At 39.6% G+C, this 26,724-nt stretch overlaps 1 protein-coding gene and 1 non-coding gene across 2 annotated transcripts in view; both read left to right on the top strand.

The window, feature by feature from the left end:
- SETX (senataxin) overlaps positions 1 to 26,724 on the top strand; it is a 77,252-nt gene that overhangs the window by 18,605 nt on the left and 31,923 nt on the right. Inside the window, exons 8-12 of the mRNA XM_060100549.1 lie at positions 4,379 to 4,550; positions 4,684 to 4,771; positions 5,268 to 9,461; positions 19,172 to 19,271; positions 26,249 to 26,422. Of these exons, the coding sequence (XP_059956532.1) occupies positions 4,379 to 4,550; positions 4,684 to 4,771; positions 5,268 to 9,461; positions 19,172 to 19,271; positions 26,249 to 26,422 (4,728 nt within the window). The remainder of the gene's footprint in view (positions 1 to 4,378; positions 4,551 to 4,683; positions 4,772 to 5,267; positions 9,462 to 19,171; positions 19,272 to 26,248; positions 26,423 to 26,724) is intronic.
- On the top strand, positions 16,764 to 16,836 carry TRNAG-UCC (transfer RNA glycine (anticodon UCC)). Its single transcript has one exon. It is a non-coding gene; the product is annotated as a tRNA-Gly (tRNA).

Here is a 26,724-nt window from a genome sequence, read left to right on the forward strand (position 1 = left end):
ATTAATTAATTTTTGGCTGCGTTGGGTCTTTGTTGCTGTGCATGGGCTTTCTCTAGTTGCGGCGAGCGGGGGCTATTCTTTGTTGCAGTGTGCAGGCTTCTCATTGCGGTGGCTTCTCTTGTTGCGGAGCATGGGCTCTAGGCGTGCAGGCTTCAGTAGTTGTGGCACACGGGCTCAGTAGTTGTGGTGCACGGGCTTAGTTGCTCCGCGGTATGTGGGATCCTCCCAGACCAGGGCTCGAACCCATGTCCCCTGCATTGGCAGGCGGATTCTTAACCACTGTGCCACCAGGAAAGTCCCTTAACTTACTTTTTCGCGTTGAAATACCCGGTTAGTGGTAGAATCAAGACTAGAACCTAAAGGAGGTAAATTTCTAATGACATGACAGTTAAAATTTTGCAGAAAGCTTCCCCTATCCCACTGTCTCCCTTTTGCCTGGTTTTTCATTTCACTTTGGTTCTCTAGGGTTCCACCGTCCACAGTGGTTGGCTGCCTGCCGGCCAAGTGTGGCTGTTTACATTTACATTAATGAAACTTAAATAAAATTAAAAATTCAGTTTTTCAGTCCCACTAGCTATACTTCAAGAGCTGCCTGGTGACTACGGTATAGAACCATTTCCATCATCCCAGAAAGTTCCCTTGGACAGTGCTGCCCAGATAGTCTAGAAAATAGGGTCTAAAATTGTCATGTTTGTTATTAGAGCCAGCTTGGTTTTGCTCATGGTTTTATTGGGCTGATCAGGGAGAATCTGTACTAGTGTTTCTAATCTTAACCTTCTTTATGAAAGAATGACTCAATAAAGACCAAGCGTGCCAAATTTAATGAAAACATAAATATAACTTTTTACCCACATTCACTTCTCCTTAGGCAACTTCAGCATGGATATATATTCTTTTGTGGGGGATTCTAAAAGAAATATGTAAATGTTATTCTTTTTTTTGATCACACCTGTTTTCTTGCTAGATGATATTTGATTAAGGTTATTACTAATTAGGGACTTCCCTGGTGGTGCAGTGGTAAAGAATCTGCCTGCCAATGCAGGGGACACGGGTTTGAGCCCTGGTCCAGGAAGATCCCACGTGCCATGGAGCAACTAAGCCCGTGCGCCACAACTACTGAGCCTTCAAGCCAAAACTACTGAAGCCCGTGCACCAGAGCCCGTGCTCTGCAACAAAAGAAGCCACCACAATGAGAAGCCTGCGCACCACAACAAAGAGTAACCCCCGCTCTCCGCAACTAGAGAAAGCCCGCGCACAGTAACGAAGACCCAGCACAGCCCCCAAAATAAATAAATAAATAAATTTATTAAAAAGGTTATTACTGATTTGCTTACCAGCATTTACTACATAAATTGTTAGTTTTTTTCCCTGTGCTTTGCACATATATTTCTGTCCTCTCTGTTAATCCAGCTCCCCTAACCTCCTTCAAAATGAGTCACCTCTTTTTTTTTTTTTTTTTTTTTTTTTTTTTTTTTTTTTTTTTTGCGGTATGCGGGCCTCTCACTGTTGTGGCCTCCCCCGTTGCGGAGCACAGGCTCCGGACGCGCAGGCTCCGGACGCGCAGGCTCAGCGGCCATGGCTCACGGGCCCAGCCGCTCCGCGGCATATGGGATCCTCCCAGACCGGGGCACGAACCCGTATCCCCTGCATCGGCAGGCGGACTCTCAACCACTTGCGCCACCAGGGAGGCCCACCTCTTTTTTTTTTTTAAGCACCTTTTTTTTTAAAGATTGGCATTTTTATTTATTTTATTTATAAATTCATTTATTTATTTTTGGGGCTGTGTTGGGTCTTCATTGCTTCGTGTGGGCTTTCTCTACTTACAGCGAGCGAGAGTCTACTCTTCATTGCGGTGCACGGGCTTGTCATTGTGGTGGCTTCTCTTGTTACAGAGCACAGGCTCTAGGCGCGTGGGCTCAGTAGTTGTGGCTCATGGGCTCTAGACGGCAGGCTCAGTAGTTGTGGCGCACAGGCTTAGTTGCTCCGCGGCATGTGGGATCTTCCTGGACCAGGACTCAAACCTGTGTCCCCTGCATTGGCAGGCAGATTCTTTCTTTAACATCTTTATTGGAGTATAATTGCTTTACAAGGGTGTGTTAGTTTCTGCTGTATAACAAAGTGAATCAGCTATACATATACATATATTCCCATATCCCCTCCCTCTTGCATCTCCCTCCCACCCACCCCCATACCACCCATCTAGAGCACCAAGCTGATCTCCCTGTGCTATGTGGCTTCTTCCCACTAGCTGTTTTACATGTGGTAGTGTATATATGTCCATGCCACTCTCTCACTTCGTCCCAGCTTACCCTTCCTTCTCCCCGTGTCCTCACGTCCATTCTCTACGTCTGCGTCTTTATTCCTGTCCTGCCCCTAGGTTCTTCAGAACCTTTTTTTTTTTTTTTTTTTTTTTTTTTTAGATTCCATATATAAGTGTTAGCATACAGTATTTGGTTTTCTCTTTCTGACTTACTTCACTCTGTACGACAGACTTTAGGTCCATCCACCTCACTACACATAACTCGATTTCGTTTCTTTCTATGGCTGAGTAATATTCCATTGTATGTATGTGCCACATCTTCTTTATCTATTCATCTGTCGATGGACACTTAGGTTGCTTCCATGTCCTGGCTATTGTAAATATAGCTTCAGTGAACATTGTGGTACATGACTGTTTTTGGATTATGGTTTTCTCAGGGTATATGTCCAGGAGTGGAATTACTGGGTTGTATGGTAGTTCTATTTTTAGTTTTTTAAGGAACTTCCATACTGTTCTCCATAGTGGCTGTATCAATTTACATTCCTACCAACAGTGCAAGAGGGCTCCCTTTTCTCCACACCCTCTCCAGCATTTATTGTTTGTAGATTTTTTGATGATGGCCATTCTGACCAGTGTGAGGTGATACCTCATTGTATTTTTAATTTGCATTTCTCTAATGATTAGTGATGTTGAGCATCCTTTCATGTGTTTGTTGGCAAGCTGTATATCTTCTTTGGAGAAATGTCTATTTAGGTCTTCTGCCCATTTTTGGATTGGGTTGTTTGTTTTTTTGATATTGAGCTACGTGAGCTGCTTGTAAATTTTGGAGATTAATCCTTTGTTGCTTCATTTGCAAATATTTTCTCCCATTCTGAGGGTTGTCTTTTCATCTTGTTTATGTTTTCCTTTGCTGTGCAAAAGCTTTTAAGTTTCATTAGGTCCCATTTGTTTGTTTTTATTTCCATGTCTCTAGGAGGTGGGTCAAAAAGGATCTTTTATGTCATAGAGTAATCTGCCTATGATTTGGCAGGCAGATTCTTTACCACTTCACCACCAGGGAAGTCCCAAGTCACCTCTTTAAGAAACATTCCATAATTGTCTTCACCTAACTGATGACTTTCTTCCTTACTTGAGAGCTTCCTAGACATAAGACAGCTTCAGTAGAGGATAAAAAAGTAGAATCTAAGAGCCCTGAGGGAAATAAAGCAGAAAGTTCTAGGGTTGTCAGTAATTGGGTGAGTTAGAGCACTTGCCTCCTAAGAATACTGCGGAAGATGATAGGTGGTGCTAATAGTGAAGCCATTCTGGTTCGTTCTTGGAAAAAGCCAGCTATCTGTTTTTTTCTGTAGGTGGTGTATCTTTATGTGAGTGTAAAAAAGTAAATCTGGAAAGAAAGAATAGAGTAAGATCTTACAAATGTTTGACTGAGGACTTCTAATTTCCTTAGAAGACATTAAGGAGCAAGTGAAGGTCTTTGAGCAGGGCAGTGTTTTGCCACTGCATGTAGAGAAGAGGGGAAGGACTGGGCATAAGAGTGTGTGAGGAATGGGAATTCCTGCCAGTTGGATGGAATAGAGATAACAACAAAGCCATGTTGAGACATGGGTGGATGAAGAGTATGTATCTCTGCTTATCCATGGATGAGGGGTTCAGTCCTTTATACCAACCAAATGACACACACAATTCAGGATTTCTTGTATCATGGACTTTGTTTCGATCTGAAAATACCAAGTTTTTCTTTCTCTCCCTTTTTTTTCAACTTTACTTCTGTTATTTATTGAAGGATGGGAGTATAAAGGTCTGGAAGAAGCAGAGGAGGAACGATGCTTTCAGGTTGGCAAATAGGGTGAGAAAGTTGAGTTTATCTGGACTATCTCAGTTTGTTCCACACAACAAGATTTCTTAACAGAGGTGTATTGCTTTAAAAAAAATGCAGACACTATTTAAAAGTTTGCCAGCTTTCTAAAACCTGTAGTTGACAACGCTTTACTTTAAATTACTTCCTGGTTTGCTTTCAGTTTTGTTGCTACCCAGGTAAAGAATGCTTAATTCTCAATATATTTTAGTACCTTTCTCTAATTGTGTTGTAATTTAGCAAATTACTCCATTGTATTTCAGATGATAGTGTGGATCCTTTCTGGCCAGCGTTACACTGTTTCATGGTGATTCTGGATCGTCTTGGATCTAAGGTCTGGGGTCAACTTACTGATCCTATTGAGGCATTTCAAACCATTATCAACAACGTGAGCTACAATAAAGAGATCCAGAATATACGGAACAGCTCTGTGAGGTTCGTTCAGTTCCTGTGTCAGGATTTCAAACAATCTGTATGAGGAAGTCTACTATAATTGACTTAACAGTAGGATTTTTCTCTTCTTTTTACCCTTCATTTCAGTAATTTCTATTTATTCTTAATACTTAAGGACCAAGTCAGAACCGGAGTCATATTTGGATGATACGGTGACTTGCAGCCAGATTGTATACAATTATAACCCTGAAAAGACCAAAAAGGTATAAAACATTTTGAGAATTCAGATGATATTGTATTGCCTTTATATTGTATAGACAGTGTTTTACGTGGTTAGTTGCATTGCTGATTTTATGATATGTAGCTATTCTGAATCAACTGTTGCATAAAACCTTTCTGATTGAACAGTAGCTCATGAGGAAAAATGGGCTCTAATGAGAGCGTGCACACTTTGAGAGATTAATTTTTAAGTACATTTTGGAAGGGTAGAACATTTATGGCATGAGGGAGATAAATCACATGACTAGAAATCAAAACCAACTGAAGGAAAGAGGTCCAGAGTACACGGAGGTTTTGTAAATTTAACCTTTTCATGAAACCTTAACCTCAAAATTGAACTGTTTTCAGTTTTTTGGGGGTCCGTATATGTACATCAAAACAGGAAAGTTGAGCAGTGTATTTTCTTGTTTGCAACTTTTGTGTTAAACCTGTCATGAATGGTGCTTGTTTACCTGAATGTCAGTATCTCTTTCATTTTAGGATTCAGGGTGGAGATCAGCCATTTGCCCAGATTATTGTCCTAACATGTACGAAGAAATGGAAACATTAGCTAATGTGCTTCAGTCAGATATCGGTCAAGACATGCGTGTTCATAACAGCACGTTTCTGTGGTTCATCCCTTTTGTGCAGTCCCTCATGGATCTTAAGGATCTGGGTGTGGCTTATATAGTGGAGGTTATTCATCATCTGCATTCTGAAGTCAAAGACGTCCTCAACCAGACGGACGCCGTGTGTGACACAGTCACTGAGTTTTTCCTTCTGATTTTGGTGTCAGTGATTGAACTGCATAGAAATAAAAAGTGTTTGCATTTGCTGTGGGTTAGTTCCCAGCAGTGGGTGGAAGCCGTCGTAAAATGTGCCAAGCTTCCCACCACTGCGTTTGCACGGAGTTCTGAGAAGTCATCTGGAAACTGCTCCAAAGGCACAACAATGATATCATCTCTGTCACTGCATTCAGGGCCATCTAACTCTGTACAACTTGCTTGTGTGCAGCTGATCAGAAGTCTCCTTAAAGAAGGCCATCAGCTTGGGCAGAAGACTCTTTGTAAGCGATTCTGGGATAAGCTCAACTTATTCCTGCGAGGAAATTTATCTTTAGGTTGGCAGTTGACTAGTCAGGAAACCCATGAGTTACAAACTTGTTTAAAGCAAATTATTAGAAACATAAAATTCAAAGTACCTCAATGTAGCACTTCTGTGGATCTGACTCCTCCATGTAAAACGCCTCCTGCATCTTATAATAAAGAAGAAAGTGAACAAACAGGGAAGAAGTCTAAAAAATACAGGCACTGTCTGGAAAACTCCAGCCCAACATTCTCTAAAGAACCGATGAAAGCTGATGCATGTCAAGTGCAAGAGAGTATTTTCAGCAAAGCAAATAATGCCATAGAAGAGGATAATGAGCAAACTTATATAAAAGATTTGAAACTCAAAGACCGTCTCTCAGCTGAGTTGTGCTTGAAGCCGAGAAGTAAAAGGCTTGTTAGTGAAAGAGCTCGAGGCCAAGTTAAAATAAGTACAGGGAAGCATAAGTCTGTAAAAGAGAATTCCTCATATACCCCACAGAACTGTACTTCAAGAAATGGTCCAGAAAAGGTATTTGACAGAGGAATAATCACATCAACACCTTTGTTGACTGATTCTAGCAATGCCTCTCTGGAAGAGGTGTCCACATCAAATGAGGATTTCTCTTTAAAGGATGATGCTCTTGGCAAAACCTCAAAAGCAAAAACTAAGGCACATAAAGATGAAATCTGTGCTAAGTTACCACATGTAATGAAAAAGCAACACAGGGAAAGTATCACTTTAGAGGAAAACCTGAGTGTATCTAGCATTGAAAGTTTCTATTCAAAGAAAGATACAGGAGGTCAGAAAGGAGATGGCTTCATACACAATCTCTCTTTAGGCCCTAATGGTATTCTGGATGATAAAAATGGAGAACAAAAATCTGAAAACAGTTTATTGCCGAAAAAGAAACAAGTAAAGGAAGAAGAGTTGGGCATTTTCTCCACCCCTGATACCAGTTGTCAAATACTAGAATGTCATGTTGGTAATAAAGGTTTGGTCTCATTCACAGAAACGACCAATATTTCTGTGGAGAAAACACCTCCCTTTAAAGATCCTGTTACTGGACTTGAATCAAGAGATATGGAAATTAGCAAGAGTACTGTTCAGTTTTCTTCTGATTTAAGAGAACAGGTCCTTAGCATCAGTCCTAAGTCTGACACCTTAACAGAGTCTCAGATAGACAGAGACCTCCACAAATTATCTTTAATAGCTCAAGCCAGTGTTATTAAGTTCCCGTCAGATTCAACCCAAAAAAGTTTATCCCAGCTACAAAGAAAAGTTAAAGATGATAGAAGATGTTTCACAGCCAACCAAAATAGTGTCAGGGAAACCTGCTGTGGACAGGTCATTATTATTTCAGATTCTGATGAAGATGATGATGATGAAAGTATTGTGGGTTTTAAGAAACACATTAAACAGGGTAAAACATGCATTGAGAAAGAATGTCCAGAGCAGCATACTTCAATAGCTAACACAAATGTGGAACAGAATGTAATAAAGGAAGAAAATACAAGGTCCCTTTTGCAGTTTGAGGAATCGGATTCTCAGTTTTTTGAGTTTGAAAGTCCATGTGAAGTGTTTTCAGTTTGGCAAGATCAGAAACCAGACAACAAGAATTCAGTTCAAGAGAATGAAGAAAATTCGTGCTTGACTCATGTAGGTGATACCACAAATGATTGGGGTTTTGATACAGATTATGTACCTGAAGAGGTCTTTAAAAAAGCAGCAGAGGGCATTGAGGAACACGCAGAACCACACAGTAGTAGTATTTCTGTTGAGAAATTTTGTGAAGTTGAAGTAAAAAAACCCAAGAGAAAACGATATGAGAAAGCTGCTGTGGCTGAAGATCCTCTAAGGCCTTCATCTCCTGTCAAAAGTGAGGACCAGTCTGATATTCTTAAGAGAGATGTGACTGAAAATGATTTCGAAAGTATAGACATAAGGACTACAACTCCCAATTCAAGCATTCGGAGAACCACTACGGTTTCCCTGAAGAAGTCTCCACCAAAGCTTCACACTTACTCCAAACCTGTTAGGAGAGTCTCACTTTCTAAAACTCCTAAAAAAACACATTCGGATACCAAAACAGGGCAGAGTAAAAGTTCAAATTACATAAGTTGTAGAACAACTCCTGCTATAGTGCCACCAAAGAAATTTCGCCAGTGTCCTGAACCAACTTCAACAGTTGAGAAACTTGGCCTGAAAGAGGCTCGTAGGGCATTTCAGTTGCCCCAGCGATCTTCAGAGTGTTTAGCTCAGTTACCTGACCATGGCAAAATGGTTCGAGTAGTTGATACCCAGAAAAAGACTAAATTAATTTCTCCTCGGACTCTCTCTGTCAAAAATAATAAGAAACTGCTGACAAGTCAAGACCTTCAGCTGCAAAGGCAGATGAGACCCAAATCACAGCAGAACAGACAAGGATGTTTTGATTATCAAAGTACAGATACAACACGAGCAGGGCCACATGCAGCACAGAATTCTGACAAATTTGTGCCAGAATCAGATACATCAGATTATAGTTACAAAAGAGGAGTTGAGGTAACTGCTAAAAGTAAGGAGAAACAGTTAACATGTGTGTCTTCTGAAACAGAACCTGTGAAAGCAAAATATGTTTTTCAGGCAGCTGATGACACTTGTCTTTTGAAGCAGTGTACTTCTGTAGTGTTAAGTGGAGAAATACCAACAAATGAAACAGTTGTTTCTACCTCAGGGGACCCTTTAGGTGGAGGTGACCTAACGGTACATCATTTCGATGTGGCAGCTTTGAAAGAGGGAGAGCCTGAATCCAACAGTGACAGAGAGGAAGATGATATATTTTTAACACAATGTGATCCTGAAGATATGGATTTATGTTCACAAATGGAGAAAGAGAGTGATAAACTCATTGAAGTAGTTCATGGAAAAGATACAGTCCAGGTAGAAGAAGATTCTGTGAGTCGGCCTCAGTTGGAATCTTTGAGTAGCGCAAAATGTAAATACAAAGATTGTGTTGAAACACTGAAAAACCAGGGTGAATACTGTTCAAAACACTCTGAAGCTAAAGCAGCAGATGAAGATATATTTCGTAGACCTGGCTTGCCTCTCTCTGCATCTAAACCTTCGAGACCTCCCACTGCTAAGATTTTTAGCTCCAGTAGTACTTCACGAATTGCTGGTCTTTCCAAGTCTTTGGAAGATATGTCAGCGCTCTTACCAACTCTGAAAAATAAGTCACGTGGGGTACAATCTGCTTTGAAAGTACCACAGCCAGTCTCTCTGGTGTCTCAGAAGCCAGTGGCTGAAGTGAAGGGTTTGTGCAAGGTTCTCCAGTCTCATACTCCAAATAATTCCAACAGGCAAGGCTACAGAGTTCCATTTTGTGAAAACAGATCTTTTTCACCTTCCCCTCCAGTAAACATTCTCTCCTCAGCACAGTCCCTCTCTGACACCTTCGTTAAAGAGGTCTTAAAATGGACATACGAAATGTTTGTGAACTTTGATCAGTGCGGACCCCCTTCAACTCTTTGTCAGTCCATCGAAAGACCTGTGCCTGTGAGATTTCAAGATGGTAAAGATTATTTTGGTGTGTTTTTCCCTTTGATGATACTGAATACTTTTGAAACAGTAAGTATATGTTCTAATCACATATGTTCAGACTTTGAAATTACCTTTCTTTACCATGCTGAGTATGGCTAAAATAACTGATCGCATTTTGATTTAGATGTAGCTTGTAGATTTCATGTTGAGCAGACATTGTGCCCGACACTGTTCTAGATGCTGGTGATACAGAGGAAATACTTAAACTCTGCCCTTCTGGAGCTTACAGACACAATTCAGAGTGCTAATGTACCAAGTCCAGAGGTGGCACAGGAGGAGGAAATGTTTTTTGGTGTAAAATAAGGGAAGACTTCTCAGAGGACATAGTCTCTCATCTGCGTTTATTTTTTTGAAAAGTAGTGTAAACCTTTACTGAAGTCTTCTTGAGGAGGTAACAAAGGGCAAGTTACACTGATCAGCACAAAGCAATAAATCCCAAATTTCTCATCTGTCTTCCCAACTTCTTATGCCTCATAGCAGCCTTTAGCTGCCTCCCTACCCCAACACATCCCATTCTGGTTCTTCTCTCTTTCTTACTGCCCAACTGGGATTACCAAGTAAAATATAGGATTCCCAGTTAAATTTGAACCTCAGAAAAACAGCTAGTAATTCTTTAGTGTAAACATCCACCTGCACTTTGAAGGATGTTTTTGGTGTTCTCAAAGCAGGTAGATTTTTACTTTTTTTCAAATTGCTTTTAAAAAAAACCCCAAAACGTGAGCGTGCAATAAGACTCTTCAAAACCAAGAGCATTGAGGTAAATACCCACGTATTCAGTCGGCAGATACTTGGGTGCCTGATACTTGCCAAGTACTGTCACAAACCTGGGGGGTAAAGTGGTGAACACGACAGACAAGGCCTCTGCCTTCTGGGAATGATCATTTCAGATCAGGACAAAAGGCTCTAGAGTGCTCTAGAATGATCTAGAACAAAAGGGAGCAGGCACTTTAGACTGAAAGGTGAGACAGCCTCTGTGAGCGATGGTAGTCACACCGAGACCAGAGTGAGCAGAAGGAGTTGGCCATAGGAAGTATATCCCAGGCAGAGAGACTGCAAAGATCCAGCTTAGAATTGTTAAAGGCAAAGGAGATGTACTGCACAAAGAGGCAAGTTGGTGTCAATTTATGCCCTAAATTTCAGCCGTTGTCTTAAGAATTATTTTACTAGTGTTTCAAAGGCATTAGAAACAACTAATTGATAAAGGGTCTTCAGTCTCTCTCCTTAACAACAATGTGAAATAGTATTACAAGAATGATTTTCTTACCTTTCAAAATGGTTAGTTCAGTGAACAGTGTATACAGTTAAATAAGCTGGGGAATATACAGAGATTTTCTTCATCTTGAAGCTTATTTTTTTCTTGAACATTTATCCTTTCCAGAAAACACTAAATCGCTTAGAAGCCATTCATAGCCCTTAAATTTAGGACACATATTTGTGATTTTATTTTTCCCTTAGTTAAGAGGTATTTATATGTTTATCTTTAAGATTTCTTCAGGACATTTCTGTAGCCAAAACCTTTTCAAAACAGAATGAGCACAAGTTCCGTTTGTATATACACAAAGTTTAAAATAGTCAAATACTTGTGGAAGGCCCATTATAATAAAAAAACAGCAGCCACTCTCACCTCCCCAAGTAATTTTTTTTTTTTTTTTTGCGGTACGCGGGCCTCTCACCGCTGCGGCCCCTCCCGCCGCGGAGCACAGGCTCCGGACGCACAGGCCCAGCGGCCATGGCCCACGGGCCCAGCTGCTCCGCGGCACGCGGGATCCTCCCGGACCGGGGCACGAACCCGCGCCCCCCCGCATCGGCAGGCGGACTCCCAACCACTGCACCACCAGGGAAGCCCAAGTAATTATTTTTGATCCTTGATGGGTCCTTTTGTTATATACTTCCATATTTCTAAATAACATGCCACTGTTTTGACTTGTTAATTTTTCAGTTCTAGACATTTTCTGTAGTTACCCACTACAGGAAGTACCCTCTCTTTCCAGCCCTGTGTTCACACACACCTCTCCTGTTTCCCCATCCTCACTATGGAGTAGTCTTGTAATTTTTAGGTCAGTATTTGTTATTATTTTGACGATATAAAAGGTGTCCACTGGGCTTCCCTGGTGGTGCAGTGGTTGAGAATCTGCCTGCTAATGCAGGGGACACGGGTTCGAGCCCTGGTCTGGGAGGATCCCACATGCTGCGAAGCAACTAGGCCCGTGAGCCACAACTACTGAGCCTGCGCTCCCCAACAAGAGAGTCCATGATAGTGAGAGGCCCGCACACCGCAATGAAGAGTAGCCCCTGCTTGCCACAACTAGAGAAAGCCCTCGCACAGAAACGAAGACCCAACACAGCAAAAATTAATTAATTAATTTAAAAAAAGAAGGTCTTTGAATTTTTTTTTTAAAAAAAAGGTGTCCAAGGCTAAGTCATGTGGTAGCTGTAACTACTTTTCGTTTCCGACTCTCTGCTTTCTCTGGATTTATTGTTTACTTAATTTTCTATGTACTTATTACTAAATTAGCTTCAGACTGTCTCTTGGATGTTTAGGTCTCTCAATATGATCAGGCACATCAGATAGTTGATAAATTTCATCTTCTTGGTTTAGGATGGTTAACCTGAAATGCTCACCATCCTCATCCTAGGGCTTGCATTTCCTTCTTTCCTGTGTTGGATCTCTGTCTCCTGTACCCAGGGTTGTCTGTTTTTGTCACCCCCTCATTTTAGTAAGGCACATCCTTGAAGCTTCCTGAGAAAAGAATGTGTAGGGGATAAATTTTGAAACTTTGCATGTCTTAAAATTTCTTTCTATTTTGCCATCTCTGTCTGTCTTTGCTGTCGTCGTCATTCTCCTTCCTTGGAGACTTTCTCAGCATCCAAGTCTATTGAAAAATTTTTGAGCATATTTTTAGTTTCACGGAACTCTTGTTCTCTCATTATTCCTTTTTATAGGATTCTGTGCTTTCTTCATGTACACAGTATTTTTTATTACCTGAAGTTAATTAATGATAAGTTTAAAGTTAGTTGAAGTTTTCCTCTCTTTGCATTGTCCCTGTTTTCCCAGTTGCTTTTTTCCTATTCATTTTAGTGTCTACAGACCTTTCATATTAACTGCTTTCTTCACATGTCTAATGACTTTTGGTGGTTTACTCACATTTAAGAACAGGATACTAAAAAGTAGATTGGAGCATTGTTCATAATAGCCAAAAGTTGAAAACAACCGAGATGTCCATCAGGAGATGAATGGATAAACAAAACATGGTATATGCATACAATGGAATATTAGTCTATTAAAAGGGATGACCCATTATATGTACTTTTACCTGTTCTTTGATGAACCTTGAAAATATTATGCTAAGTGAAAGAAGTCAGGTACAGAAGGCCACATATTGTGTAATTCCATTTATATGAATTTTCCAGAATAGGCAAATCCATAGAGACAGAAAGTGGATTAGTAGTTGCCAGGGGAAGGGGGGGGCAGGAATTAGGACTGACTGCTAATAGGTATAAGGCTTGTTTTGGGATGGTGGGAATGTTCTGGAATTAGATAACGGTGATGGTTGCACAAAATAGTGAATGTACTAAAAACACACTGTAGTGTGCACACTCTAAAGTGGTGAATTTTGTGAAATTTATCTCAACTCTTTAATGCTATAAGAAAAGAGGATGCATTTGAATAATGACAGATCAAAAGAGATGCTTAGGAAAAGAGATACTTTTACTAAAATGGTCCTTTATTATTTGCACTGTGGAAGTCAAATGTGATCTGAAGGACACCATCACATGGTGAAATCCAAATTAGTTTCATTCTTTATATTAAGATTATATGCTTAGGTATAGTTATAATCTATATTTTGTTACATGTAAGATTTTAAAACAGATTAGAAGCTCTAAGTGAAAGGGATAGGCTTGTTGACCATTGGCATTTTATTGGGAAGCCTCATCCCCACCCTCATATCACTGTTTTTAGTCTTTCCCCCCCCCACCTTAGTGAGGTCAGATTTCCCCAAGAAGAATCTTCAGATCGATTGCCTGGAAAGCCTAGGCCTGATGGAGAGCTGCCTGTGGGGTGAGGGTGGGGGCAGAGGGCAAGGTCCAGGCATTCAGTATATAAACATTTGCTTAATTCCCTTTTTTAAAATTATTTTATTTTTTAAATTAATTAATTAATTAGTTTTTGGCTGCGTTGGGTCTTCGTTGCTGCACGCGGGCTTTTCTCTAGTTGTGGCGAGGGCTTCAGTAGGTGTGGCTCGCGGACTCTAGAGTGCAGGCTCAGTAGTTGTGGCGCACAGGCTTAGTTGCTCCGCGGCATGTGGGATCTTCCCGGACCAGGGATCGAACCCGTATCCCCTGCATTGGCAGGCGGATTCCTAACCACTGCGCCACCAGGGACGTCCCCCCCCCCACCTTTTTTTTTTTAAGTACAGTATCCCCTCTCTGTCTGCTGCTCCACAGCCAGAGACTGTCACACTTTATAGAGATGAAACCTCTATAGCTTTTTGCTAGGAACAGGGAAGGGCAGTCTCCCTTCAGCCCTCCTCCTTCTAGAGGTGTATGTCAGATGCTTCCTGCTTAGAGTTCAGCTTCTTGGACTTGCTGAGTTAGTTAACCATTCATCCATCTGCTTACCAGCTTCCCAGATTTTGATACTCTTGCCTCCTCTTCTGTTCTCCTCATCCTAATGAATTAATCCTGTTGTGAAAAACCCCTTGGGTGTTTTAGTGGGGTTTCAGGGGGAATGAAAGGAAATACCTGTGTTCAATCTGTCATCTTTACTATGAAGTTTTATCTTGTTCTTTTTTTTTTTTTTTTGCAATCTTGTTCTTTTTTTTTAACCATGTAGTGAAACAGCATTGTTTTAGCATTTCTAGTTTATGTAGGCCAACATTTATTAATGGTATTATTAATATACCTTGATTACTTTTTTTTTTTTCCCCACTGTAACGTGTGGCTTGTGGGATCTTAGTTCCCTGACCAGGGATTGAACCTGGGCCCTCAGCAGTGAAAGCGCTAACAACTGAACTGCCAGAGAATTCTCAGATACCTTGATTACTTTTAATTTTTATTCTTTCTTATAAGCCAGAGACTGTGGCATCAACCACAGTCTTGGGCCAAGGCTTCTTACCCTCATTTGGATGTAATTTGACTTCATAATATTGTTCGTTAATGGAATGCTGAAGTGTGTTTAGAGTCCTTTGACAAAAATGTGGTTGGTATCCTATTTAGGACATGAAATGCAGTGTTTGGTTATCCAGTTATTATGTCTTATTGCAGGTGGAATGCAATGACATTGCGTAGAATTATCCCTTGACCCAAAGGGCAAACGAGCAAATTCAACTTTTAGAAATACGAGTCTCTTGAATAAAAAAAAAAAAAATCCCACAAGGACTCAGAGGCAAAAAATATACAAATCGATTTTCACAGCAAAGTAAAGGAGCTGTTACAGTGGAGGATTACTGGACTGAATGTCAATATTATGACACAGTATGAGTGTGTTTTGTGTTTGGTAATTGCAATCATTGTTGCTTTTGTTGTGGTCATCCATTTACAATGCTTGGTGTCAGTTTATTTATCTCTTGTAAAAATAAAATACAGTGTGTGGGGGGAAAAAAAAGACATATGAGCCTTTTGTGTACTGATGTGACTGATAGAGGATATATTAGTTTTTAATCCTTAACGTTTAACACGCAAAAGTATTAGATAAATGTGCACTATTTTGACAGGGACCAATTTTTGGGGGCAGTTTTGGCAAATACTCTTTTTTCTTAAAGTTTTGGTTTGCTGGCTCTGTCTGCAGTCCCCTTCTGTTCTGTGTGTGCATGCACGTATATGCAGAGTGTAATTGGCAGGCGCTTTTTAGGTTGTGTAGATGAGGAGCAGGCAGAAAGGGGGCCCTTCTGGAGTACCAGCTGTGATTCTTAGTGCCCACACCCCTTATAGGGAGAGTGCACCGTTTTTTAGCTAATTTCCAGTTATAATTTGTTCTGTGAAGGAAACAAAACAGGTTGATATGATGAGCGACATTGGGAGGCTGCTTTTGAGATTGGGCTGAGAGCCAGGAGAGGAGGGTTTTGTGCAGAGGAGGGGGGAGGGTCAAGACTGTAATGCTTTGAGGTAGGCCTAACTGAGCATGTGTGAGCAGAGATTAGGCTGATGTGACTGGAGTGAGGTAATTTAGAGGTAAAGGGAAATGAAGTAAGATTGCAGAAATCAGTCAAGAGCTGGATGGTATACAACCCTGTTAAGTGCAGGTTGGGGGTTTCATTCTCAGTACAGTGAGAAGATGTTGGAGGATTTTTAGTTGGTTGGTGTTCAGGCTGGGGGAGTAGCAATATGTAGTAGTTTACTTTTTTTTTTTTAAAGAAAACATTCTTAGTTGCTCATTAGAGAATAACTGTAGAAAGGTAAGCATAGATGCAGTAGACCTGTTGGGGGCTATTATAGTAGCCCAGGAGAAAGATGATGGTAGCTTGATCTAGGTGGTAGCTATGGAAATAAAGAGAAGTGAATTCATTGGGCGTAAATTTTGGAGATAGTACTCAGTACTTATCTTTTATATATATATATAAATTTATGTTATTTCTTTATTTTTGGCTGGGTTGCGTCTTGGTTGATGCACACAGGCTCTCTCTAGTTGCAGCGAGCTAGAGAAACTCTGCATAGCATCCCCCATTATCAACATCCCCTACCAGTGTAGTACATTTGTACAACTGATGAACCTACATTGACTCGTCATTACCACCCAGAGTCCATAGTTTTCATTACGGTTCACTCTTGATTTGTATATTCTAAGGGTTTGGACAAACGTATAATGACATGTATCAGTTCTTTAATATCAGAGTACTTTCACTGCCCTAAAAATCCTCTCAGCTCTGCCTGTTCACCCCTCCACAGTCTCAACCCTGGCAATCACTCATCCTTTTACTGTCTCCATAGTTTGCTTTTTCCAGCATGTCAAATAGTTGGAATCACACAGTATGTAGCCTTTCCAGATTGGCTTCTTTCACTTAGTAATGTGCATTTCAGGTCCTTCTGTGTCTTTTCATGGCTTGATAGTTCATTTCTTTTTAGCACTAAATAATATTCCATTGTCTGGTTGTACCATAGTTTGTTTATCCATTCACCCACTGAAAGGCATCTTGGTTGCTTCCAAGTTTAGGCAGTTATGAATAAAGCTGCTATAAATATCCATGTGCAGGTTTTTAACATAAATATAAGTTTTCAGTTCATTTGGATAAATATTGAGGGCACTATTGCTGGATCCTACAGTAAGAATATGTTTAGTTTCATAAGAAACCACCGAACAGTCTTCCAAAGTGGTGATACCATTTTGGGAATTCCCTGGTGGTCCAGTGGTTAGGACTCTGCACTTCCACTGCAGGGGGCACAGGTTCGATCCCTGGTCAGGGAACTAAGATCCCACAAGGCACGTGGCTCGGCAAAAAAAAAGAAAAAAAAAAAATGATGGTGCCATTTTACATTCCCACCAGCAATAAATGAGAGTTCCTACTGCTCCACATCCCCGTCAGCATTTGGTCCTGTCAGTGTTCCAGATTTTGGCCATTCTAAAAGGTGTGTAATAGTGTCTCGTTGTTTTAATTTGCATTCCTTTGATGACATATGATATGGAGCATTTTTTCATATACTAATTTACAGTCTGTATATCTACTTTGGTGAGGTGTCTGTCCAGGCCTTTTGCACATCTTTTTCATCAGGTTGTCTGTTTTCTTTACTGTTGAGTTTTTTTTTTCTTTTTTTTATAAATTTATTTTATTTATTTTTGGCTGCATTGGGTCTTCGTTGCTGTGCGCAGGCTTCCTCTAGTTGCAGCGAGCAGGGGCTACTCTTCATTGTGGTGTGTGGGCTTCTCATTGCGGTGGCTTCTCTTGTTATGGAGCACGGGCTCTAGGCATGTGGGCTTCAGTCGTTGTGGCACGCGGGCTCAGTAGTTGTGGCTCACGGGCTTAGTTGCTCCATGGCATGTGAGATCTTCCTGGACCAGGGATCGAACCTGTGTCCCCTGCGTTGGCAGGCGGATTCTTAACCACTGCACCACCAGGGAAGCCCTTCTCCTTCACTTTTAAAGGATAATTTTGCAGGATTCAGAATTCTAGGTTGTTAGGTTTTTTTCTCTCAACAGTCTAAATATTTCACTTCTCTTTCCTTGCTTGCATGGTTTCTGAGGAGAAGTTAGATGTAATTCTTATCTTTCCTCCTCTATAGATAAGGTGTTTTTTCTCACAGGCTTCTTTCATGATTTTTTTCTTTATCTTTGATATTTCATATTCCTGAAGTTTGAATATGATATGCCTAGGTGTAGTTTCTGGCCTTTATTCTGCTTGGTCTTGGGGCTTCCTGGATCTGTGGTTTGGTGTCTGATGTTAATTTTGGAAAACTCTGAGTCATTATTGCCTCAAATACTGCTTCTTTTTCTCTCTCTCTTCTTCTCGTATCTCCATTATGTGTATGCTGCATCTTTTGTCATTGTCTCACAGTCTTGGATATTCTGGGGTGTGGTTTTTTTCCCCATTTTTTTTTTCTCCTTGCTTTTCAGCTTTGGTAGCTTCTATTGCTGTAGCCTCAAGCTCAGAGATTGTTTCCTCAGCAATGTCCAGTGTACTAATGAGGCCATCAGAGGCATCCTTCATTTCTGTTACAGTGTTTTTGATCTCTAGCATTACCTTTTGATTCTTTCTACTTTACGTCTCATTCATTACATTACCCATCTATTATTTCATGGTCTCCTTTTTCCGTTAAACCCTTAGTATATTAACTATAGTTAAAAAAAAAATTCCTGGTCTGATAATTCCAGTATTCCTGCCATATCTGACAGGTTTTAGTGCTTCTTTAGTCTGTTCAAACTGTGTTTTTTGCCTTTGAGTATGCCTTGTAATTTTTTGTTGCAAGGCGGACATAATCTACTAAATAAAAGGAACAGCAGTAACTAGGCCTTTAGTGATATAGAAATGAGGTATGGGGGAAGGAAGACCATTCCATAGTCCTATGATAAGGTGTCACTCTTTTAGTGAGCCTTTGCCTCTGGACTAAGAACTTTACACCACATGCTTCTTAGTTTCCCCCCACCTCCTTGGATGAGACAGGATGGTTAGAATGGGCTGGAGCTGGTTTTCTTCCCTCAAGTAGGTTAGGCTCTGATAAAATCCCAGCAAGTTTGACTCTGGTAAAATAGCTTCTCATAGATCAGACCTTGTTAAGAAGGTCAAGAATGCTCTGGTGTATTTCACAATGGTTCCTTTTCCCCAGTCCCCGCCAACCCCCCACCCCCTCTGGAAGCACACAGGGAATTTTCTCCAGTGTTCACTGTGAGGGCCTGTTAGAGCTCCTAGAGGTAAAACTCACCAAAGTGTGGGGTCCCTCTTAGGACTGGGTCCCCCTAGAGTTTTTAAGAGAGTTGTTCATGCTGAGCCTCCAACAGTTTGTCGCATCCAGTTCAGGTTTTCCTCCTGGCATGGAGGTTTCTACTTAAGAGTTTTCTGCTCTGGTAAGTTGTGATTGTCTGTATCCACCTTTTTGTCTCTTTTTACTTGTTGGGATGGAGTGGCGACTTCTAAGTTCCTTACATGAGAAACTGGAAACCAGAAGTCCCAAATTAATTTTTAATGTTTGTGTCACATGGGAGTTCTAGGTTCTGGATTTTATGGTTGCTTACTTTGGAAAATTTTGCTGTTTAACATTGGCTTTTCAGATGTTTTTGCTTTCTTAATTTGCTTTTTTTCTTTGCGTAGGTGGCACAGGAATGGATCAGCTCTCCAAACAAAGAGAAATTCCATCAGTTGCATTTACGAACATTTCCTACTGATTATAAAAAATACTGGGAGTTTGTGGGTAAGTTCTTTCTTATGTAACTTGGGCTATATCATATAATAATTGGAGATTGCTATTTGAGGGAACATAATAATTGTTAGAATTTTCTGGGATATAGGTTTCCTAAGGTGAATTTGTAACCTCTTACTAAGAATATGTTTGAAGTCTTTAATTAATGAGGATAATTACTGGGACAGTTATAAAATTCATGGTTTTAACCATTGTGCAATCAGAATACCACAGGCCAAAGTGTCCCTAGATGCTGGGCAAGGGAGAGAGAAGGTGAGTGAGGGAGTTTGACTGGTCGGGGCGGAGGGGGTGTTGACATGATCGTGCGTACAGATTCTGAGTAAATCTCTCTGCCGTCTCTGCTCTCGTTTCATGAGTGGTCTGGAGCACGTGTCACAGTTATGTCTTAGTTATAAATAAACCAAGCATTCAGAACCCTTTAAAATAAAAAGTATAAATTCTCTGTCTGCCTCCTTCCCCCTTGCAATCCATCCTACTCCATAGATTCACTTAAGAAAAAAAGCATGTACATATATTTGGGGGGAAAGGCATTATATGTTCACTGTAGAATATTCAGATAATACTAGCCAGTAGTAAAATAAACATCACTCACAGTTCCCATCATTCAGAGATAATCCTATGAACATAGTAGTGTATATCTTACTGCTAGACTTCCTACTCATCTGAGTGAAGTGGGGGTGGGAGAGGGTGGGGGGGTGGGTAGGGTTATTTTACCTAAGTGACTTTTTTCATGTATTTATTCAGCAAATACTTACTGATTTTATACTACCTGATAGTGTATGATTCTAGATGCTAGGTATGTAGCTGTGATGAAAACATAAAATTCCACCTTCATGGAGCTTACATTTGACTTATTTTCATTTAATCTATTATAAATGTCTTTTCAGAGATAATAATAGCATGTTCAGTGTTTGTAGTTATTCCATTGTAAGCATATTCCATAGTTCTGTTTAACCAGTAATTTCTAGTTAGACATGTACATTATTTATGGTTTTTTACTGTTACACTGAATAAATTCCTTTGCTAGATCAAACAGTGGTGCATTTTAAGACTTTTGGTTCATATTGCCTCTGTCTACCAAAAAGAATACCATTTTCACTTCTAACATAAGAATGTAAGAATGTATCTCTTCTCATTTGCTAGCTTAAACTTCTCCCCCAGTTTTATATGGAAAATGTATCTCATTTGAGGTTATAGTTTTTGTCCTCAAATCTTTATTGGTCTTTTGTATTCTTGAGGGGGCGGATAATTGTCTGTTCATGCCTTTTGTCCTTTCTTTTTCTGTTAGGGAGGTTTTCTTATTTGTATGCATTGTTAATTTTTTTCCAATTTCATTATTTGCTGTTCAGTTTCACATGCAGTTTTTGAGGCAGACAATTTTTATCTTCATATGTTCAAAAATACCGTATTTATTTCTTTACTGTTCAGTTGGTTTTAGAAAGATAAATACTTCCATATTTTCTTGTAGTAGTTTTATATTTCTTTTTAATATTTAAATCACTGATTTATCTACCATTTATCTTGATGGTATGATAGAATCACATAGCATTTACTCTTGTGTCTGACTTCTTTCATGTAACATGTCTTCGTAATTCATCAATTTTGTGTGCACCTTTGGTATTTTTTTCATTGCTGTGGTGGTATTTCAATGTGTGACTATGTCACAATTTTACTGTTGATGGACATTTTTATTATTATTATTTTAAAGAAGTTTTTTTGGCAGTGCCATGCGGCTTGTGGGATCTTAGTTCCCCGACCAGGGATTGAACCCGGGCCACAGCAGTGAAAGCCCCGAGTCCTAACCACTGGATTGCCAGAGAACTCCCGTTAATGGACTTTTTTTTCAGCAGTTTAGGCCTGTGTGTCAGGGCTCCCCAAGCCCATCCCCACGTTCAGTGATTCGCTAGGAGGACTCACAGGAATTATATTCATGCTCATGGCTGTGACTTACTATGGCAAAAGGATACAAAGCAAAATTAGCAAAGGGAAAAAGCAAACCAGGAGCAAGTTTCCAAGAGTCCTTTCCCAGCAAAGTCACACAGGACGCACTTAATTTTCCCAGTAGTGAGGTGTGACAACCCATGTGACACATTATCTACCAGGGAAGCTTAGAGACTCAGTGCCTAAAACACCCTCTGCCTAGCCCAAATTCATGACTTTCACAAGTAAAGTGGGTGTTTGACATAAGCTGTAGAGAAAAAATTTGGCAAACAGGTAAGGTACAGTGAGCCATTCTCATCAGCAAATGATGAGAGCTGTCTGGAAATCCAAGTTCCCAGATTCCAAGGGGGGCCAACCTTGTAAGCAGGCCTTTCTAATGATAGCAGCCTCAGGCCTGCTTCTACACACAGCATTTTATGAATAATGCTACTATGATCATTCGTGTGTCTCTTCGTGTTATGCGAGGGCATTTTTGTGGAGTCTGTCTCCTGAAGTGGGTCTCAGAGTCTCAGGGTATTATGCATGAGCTTAACATGAGTAGATAGCGCCAAGCCAGTCATGCAAAATGACACGCCCCCACCAGCGTATGGAAGTCACGTTGCTCCGTGTCTGTGCCAACACATTTGTGTTGATTGTGCTGTTCATTTTAGCCGTTGCAGTGTGTGTGTATTGATGGCCATTTGTGGTTTTATTTTCTAATATCCTGGCTATCAGTGAGATTGAGCACCTTCTCATATATTTAGTAGATGCTTAAGTAACCTCTTTGGGGAAGCACCTATTAAAGACTCTTGTTCATTTTCTGTTAATTGTCTTTTTCTTACTGATTTGTAGCAAGTTCTTTATATAATCTGGATATAAACCATTCTCCCACTTTGGCTTGCATTATGACTCTCTTAGTGATGTCTTTAAAATTCTTATTTTATTCTTGTTTAGAATTTATTTTTTAACATAGGAAATGCATCTGTGTATTTTTTATGGTTAATGGTCTGTGCCTCATTTAAGAAACCTTTCCCTGCTTCAGGTCATAAATATATTATCTTAACGTCTAGAACAGGTGTCAGCAAACCACAGCTTGCAGATCTACCCTGTATCCTGTTTTTATACTGCCCAAGAGTAAGGTTTTTACATTTTTTTTAAGGTTTTGAAAAAAAGATGATGATGAATATGCAACAGACACCATATGTAGCCTGCAAAGAAAAATCTGGCTCTTTACAGAAAGTTTGCCAATCCCTTTTTAGAGGCTTCACTGTTTTGCCAACCTGGAATGGATTTTGTACATGAGTAAGATGTAGGGGCCATGTTTCATTTTTTCCCTAATGGAGATGTAATTACCCCAGTAGTGCTTATTGAAAAGATGATCCTTTCTCCATGGTCTTTAGTGCCATATTTGTCATAAATCTAGTGTCCATTTAATGCACTGACCTTTTTCTGGACTCCTTTCTTCTTCATTTGCCTACCTCTGCCCATATCACGTTGCTTAATTTTACTTAATTAAGCTTTATTATAAACATTAATGAGCAAGTCCGCTTACCTTGTTTTGCCTTAAGAGTACGTTGGCTATTCTTGTCCCTTTGCATTACCATGTAAGTTTTAGAGAAAAAAAAAATGTGGAAATTTGTTAAGAATTGACATCTTTCTGGGGCCTCCCTGGCGGCGCAGTGGTTGAGAGTCCGCCTGCCGATGCAGGGGATACGGGTTCGTGCCCCGGTCTGGGAGGATCCCATATGCCGCGGAGCGGCTGGGCCCGTGAGCCAGGCCGCTGGGCCTGCGCATCCGGAGCCTGTGCTCCACAACGGGAGAGGCCACAACAGTGAGAGGCCCGCATACCGCAAAAAGAAAAAAAAAAAAAAAAAAAAAAAGAATTGACATCTTTCTAATACTGATTTGAATAAGATACATACCTTCAGTTATTTAGGTTTACTTTCAGTAATGTTTTACAGTTTTCTAGGGAGAGGTTTTGCAGATCATCATTGGTTAGATTTTTTTCTTTTGGTGTCATTTGTAATTATTTAAGTGACTATCTCTAAAAGATATGGACTTAAAAATTCATAGTAAAACATTATTTTGTTGCTAAAGTATTAACCATGATTTCTTAATATTAGATAGCTAGACAGTGTTCAAGTTTTCAGTTTCCTCATAAAGAACAATTTATTTCAGCCTGTTTGAATTAAGATCCAAATTAGGTCCACTCATTGACATTGTTAATGTCTTCTTCAATTATAATTGTCTCCTTCATGGATTTTCCCCCCCTTTGTAATTTATTTGTTGAAGAAATTGTGTTGTTGACCCTGTAGAATTATGGTCTGTGTCTTGCTGATAGCATCCCCCTGGTGGTGTTTAGTATGTTTTTCAGTCCTTTGTATTTCTTGTAAATTGATAGTTGGATCTAGAGGCTTGATCAGATTCATTTGACCTAATATTTTTGGCAAAACTATTTCATAGCTGGGGTTGGTGTGTTCCTTTATCAGGAGGTGCTTGATCTCTAATTTCTCTTTTTGTAATATTTATAACCGTTGATCCTTAATGCCTAGATTAATTATTTTACTAAAGGATACAAAATGGTGATATTTTTATTTGATCATTTCTTCATTTATTAGCTATTGTAGTTCTGTAAAGAGAAAGTGCTCCATTTTATTTGATTACTCAGTAGTATACTTTATAAAGAAGGGTAGAATAAGTATTGATACTTGACTCCTGACCAGTTTTCAAAATAACGACTTAATTCTCTGCAAGTGCTGGGTTGACCAGTGAACTTTAAAAAAAATTCTTTTCATTATGAACACATGGACTTAAATACACTTCTGTTTCAAGTCTTTGTAATTGGTTTCTTCAAGTTGGCTCCTGAGCCCTTTAGACAGGACCCTACTTGTCTTTGAGAGCTTTCCTGCTCCCTGATATGACCGATACCATCTATATTTTTTATCCTGTATGTGAGCTTGCGATTTTCTAAGTAGCCTTAGTATCTTTGGGTAGAAAAAGTTTTTTCAAGATCAGTATTGGCATGTTATAAGCTGTTAACAAGTAATACATGTAAACTTAAGGATACAGAAAGGTTAGAAGAGAAAGATTGGAGAAAGCTACTCATGCAAACCCAACTAAAAGAAACTTGTTTTGCTCTGTTAATACCAGACTAAATAGACTTTACAGCAGAAAAGCATTATTTGAGATTAAAAGAGAGTATTTCACAGTGATAGCAAGTTCAGTTAACAGAAGATAGGACCATTTTGAATACCTAATAAAATATATAGAGAAAAAACTGATAGAACTAGAGTATACTCTTTACATATATGTGAGACCTTTGAACCATTCATTTTTTTCTTTTCTTTTAGTTTGGAAATTATACCTCAGCTTTTACCTCTTTTGCCATTTAGTAGTTCAGGTGAAAACTTACAACGTGCATGATTCAAAGTTTACAGTTTTAATCGGTACTTTAAGTGTCTCCATAGATAAGACAAAATCTTAAAACTTTAACCCTGTTTATCTGTTCCACTTTGTATATTATTATTGTTATGTATTTTAACTCTATATTTTAAACTGTGTAAGACATACAGTTGGTCCTCTGTATTTGCGGGATTTGCATCATCATATTCAACCGTGGATTGAAAATATTCAGGGAAAAAAATTCCAGAAAAACATATTTGCTATGCACCAGCACCTATTTACATACCACTTATGTTGGATTTACAACTATGTACATAGCGTTTGCATTGTATTAGGTATTATAAGTAATCTAGAGATGATTTAAAGTGTACTGGAGGATGTGCGTGGGTTATATGCAAATACTACGCTGTTTTACATAAGGGACTTGAGCATCTGAGGATTTTGGTGTCTGCGGGAGTCCTAGAACCAATTCAAGGACTGTTCAACTGTACTCTGTGTAGTGCCTTGTGCAGCGCTTTTTTGTTTGTTTGTTTGTTTGTTGATTCTACTAGTTCATGTATTCTCTCCTGGTGCTTTGCTTACCTCTAATATGTTGGTCATTGTCTTTGGAAAGTTATTTAAAAAATAATCAGGGGCCTAGGATGATAGGATGTCCTCTTCCAGAGAGGATTTTTCTTTGCTTCTGCCAGGATTCTGGGAGTACTAGCAATGTGGGATCATCTTAATCTGGTTTAAAGGATTGAGCTTTCCTGAAGTGCTCTGGTGAATTGAAGCTGCCTTCATTCTTGGGTGTAGTCCTTCATGGTCCCAACCTGAAGCTTGAGGGCTACCAGGATGCCTACTTTATCTATGCAGGCCCTGGGCTCCAGTTTTTGTCTCTTTTTTTGTACAAGGCTATCCCAGGTACTGCTCAAATTCCTGGCTGCCACTCCCTGAAGAGTTGAGATGTTTCTAGGGAAAATACTGGGCTGACCCCTATGGATTTCCACATTGTTCTGGATCTCAACAGAGTAATTCTTCATTGTTGTATTTGCTCTCTGATGCCTTCAAATAGACATTTCTTACATGATGCATTTCTTACATGATGCATTTTTAAAATTCTTTTTTGACTTAGTAGTTCAGTCTACTTAATCCTAGTATTTCGTGCTTTGGTTCAGTATGTTGTTGCTGGATTTGGCAGTTGGTACTGAACTTTTTAATTTTAGAGCTTGCTCTGTTTTCCCAGCCCCGTTTATTTTACTACTGTCCTTTCCCCCTTGTTTGAAATGCCACTAGTAGGCTCAAAATTCTTATGTGTACATGGATCTGTTTCCAGATTTTCTCTTGGGATTTTGAAAGTAGGGCACAAAAGTGAAAATTTCTTGATTAAAAACTAAGATAAACTTCAAGGAAAAGAAATTTATTAGCTACTTTTGAATATTATGACTTCATCTATTTTGGCTTTGTAGCAGTTTTTAAGAAGAGTTTTATAATACTGTGTGATCAATATTTGACAATGCTGACTAGCTTAGACAATCATTTTGAAGTATGTACAAAGTCCACTAGTGCTGTACACTTGCTTGAACTTAGTACAAGGGTTTAATATCCTTTAATCTCATGTAAAATAATTCTGTTAGAATAAATGCTGACTTCTTCTTGTTTTATAGTTTATCTTGAGGAATGTGAACTAGCTAAACAGCTTCATCCAAAGGAAAATGATTTGGTGTTTTTGGTTCCTGAAAGACTAAATGGAGAGAAGAAGGATATGGAGAGAAATCGCCTGCAAGATCCCCGTGAACATTACTGTGGCTATGTTCATAAGTTCCGCCGCACTTCAGTCAGTAAGTACCTAATGAGACATGGAAGAGGACTCTGTCAGCAGCTCATCTTTTAATTTCCCTCTAAATTAGGCTTTACTAGCCATGTATTTGCTATACATTTACCAGCCCTATATTTGCTGTACATTTACCAGATGTATATTTGCTCTATGTTTACCAGACTGTATTTGCTAGGTTGATTACTTACCATTCAGAGTCCTCTTTTAGTTTTTCTAGACTCAGCTGGAAAAGGCCCAGCATGTATTGCTTTAGACTTAGGATTTAAAAGCTTTCTTTTGTAATGTCTTCTCCTTCTAGTAAATTCC

The sequence above is a fragment of the Mesoplodon densirostris genome, chromosome 6 (assembly GCF_025265405.1).
Source record: "Mesoplodon densirostris isolate mMesDen1 chromosome 6, mMesDen1 primary haplotype, whole genome shotgun sequence".
NCBI lineage: Eukaryota > Metazoa > Chordata > Mammalia > Artiodactyla > Ziphiidae > Mesoplodon > Mesoplodon densirostris.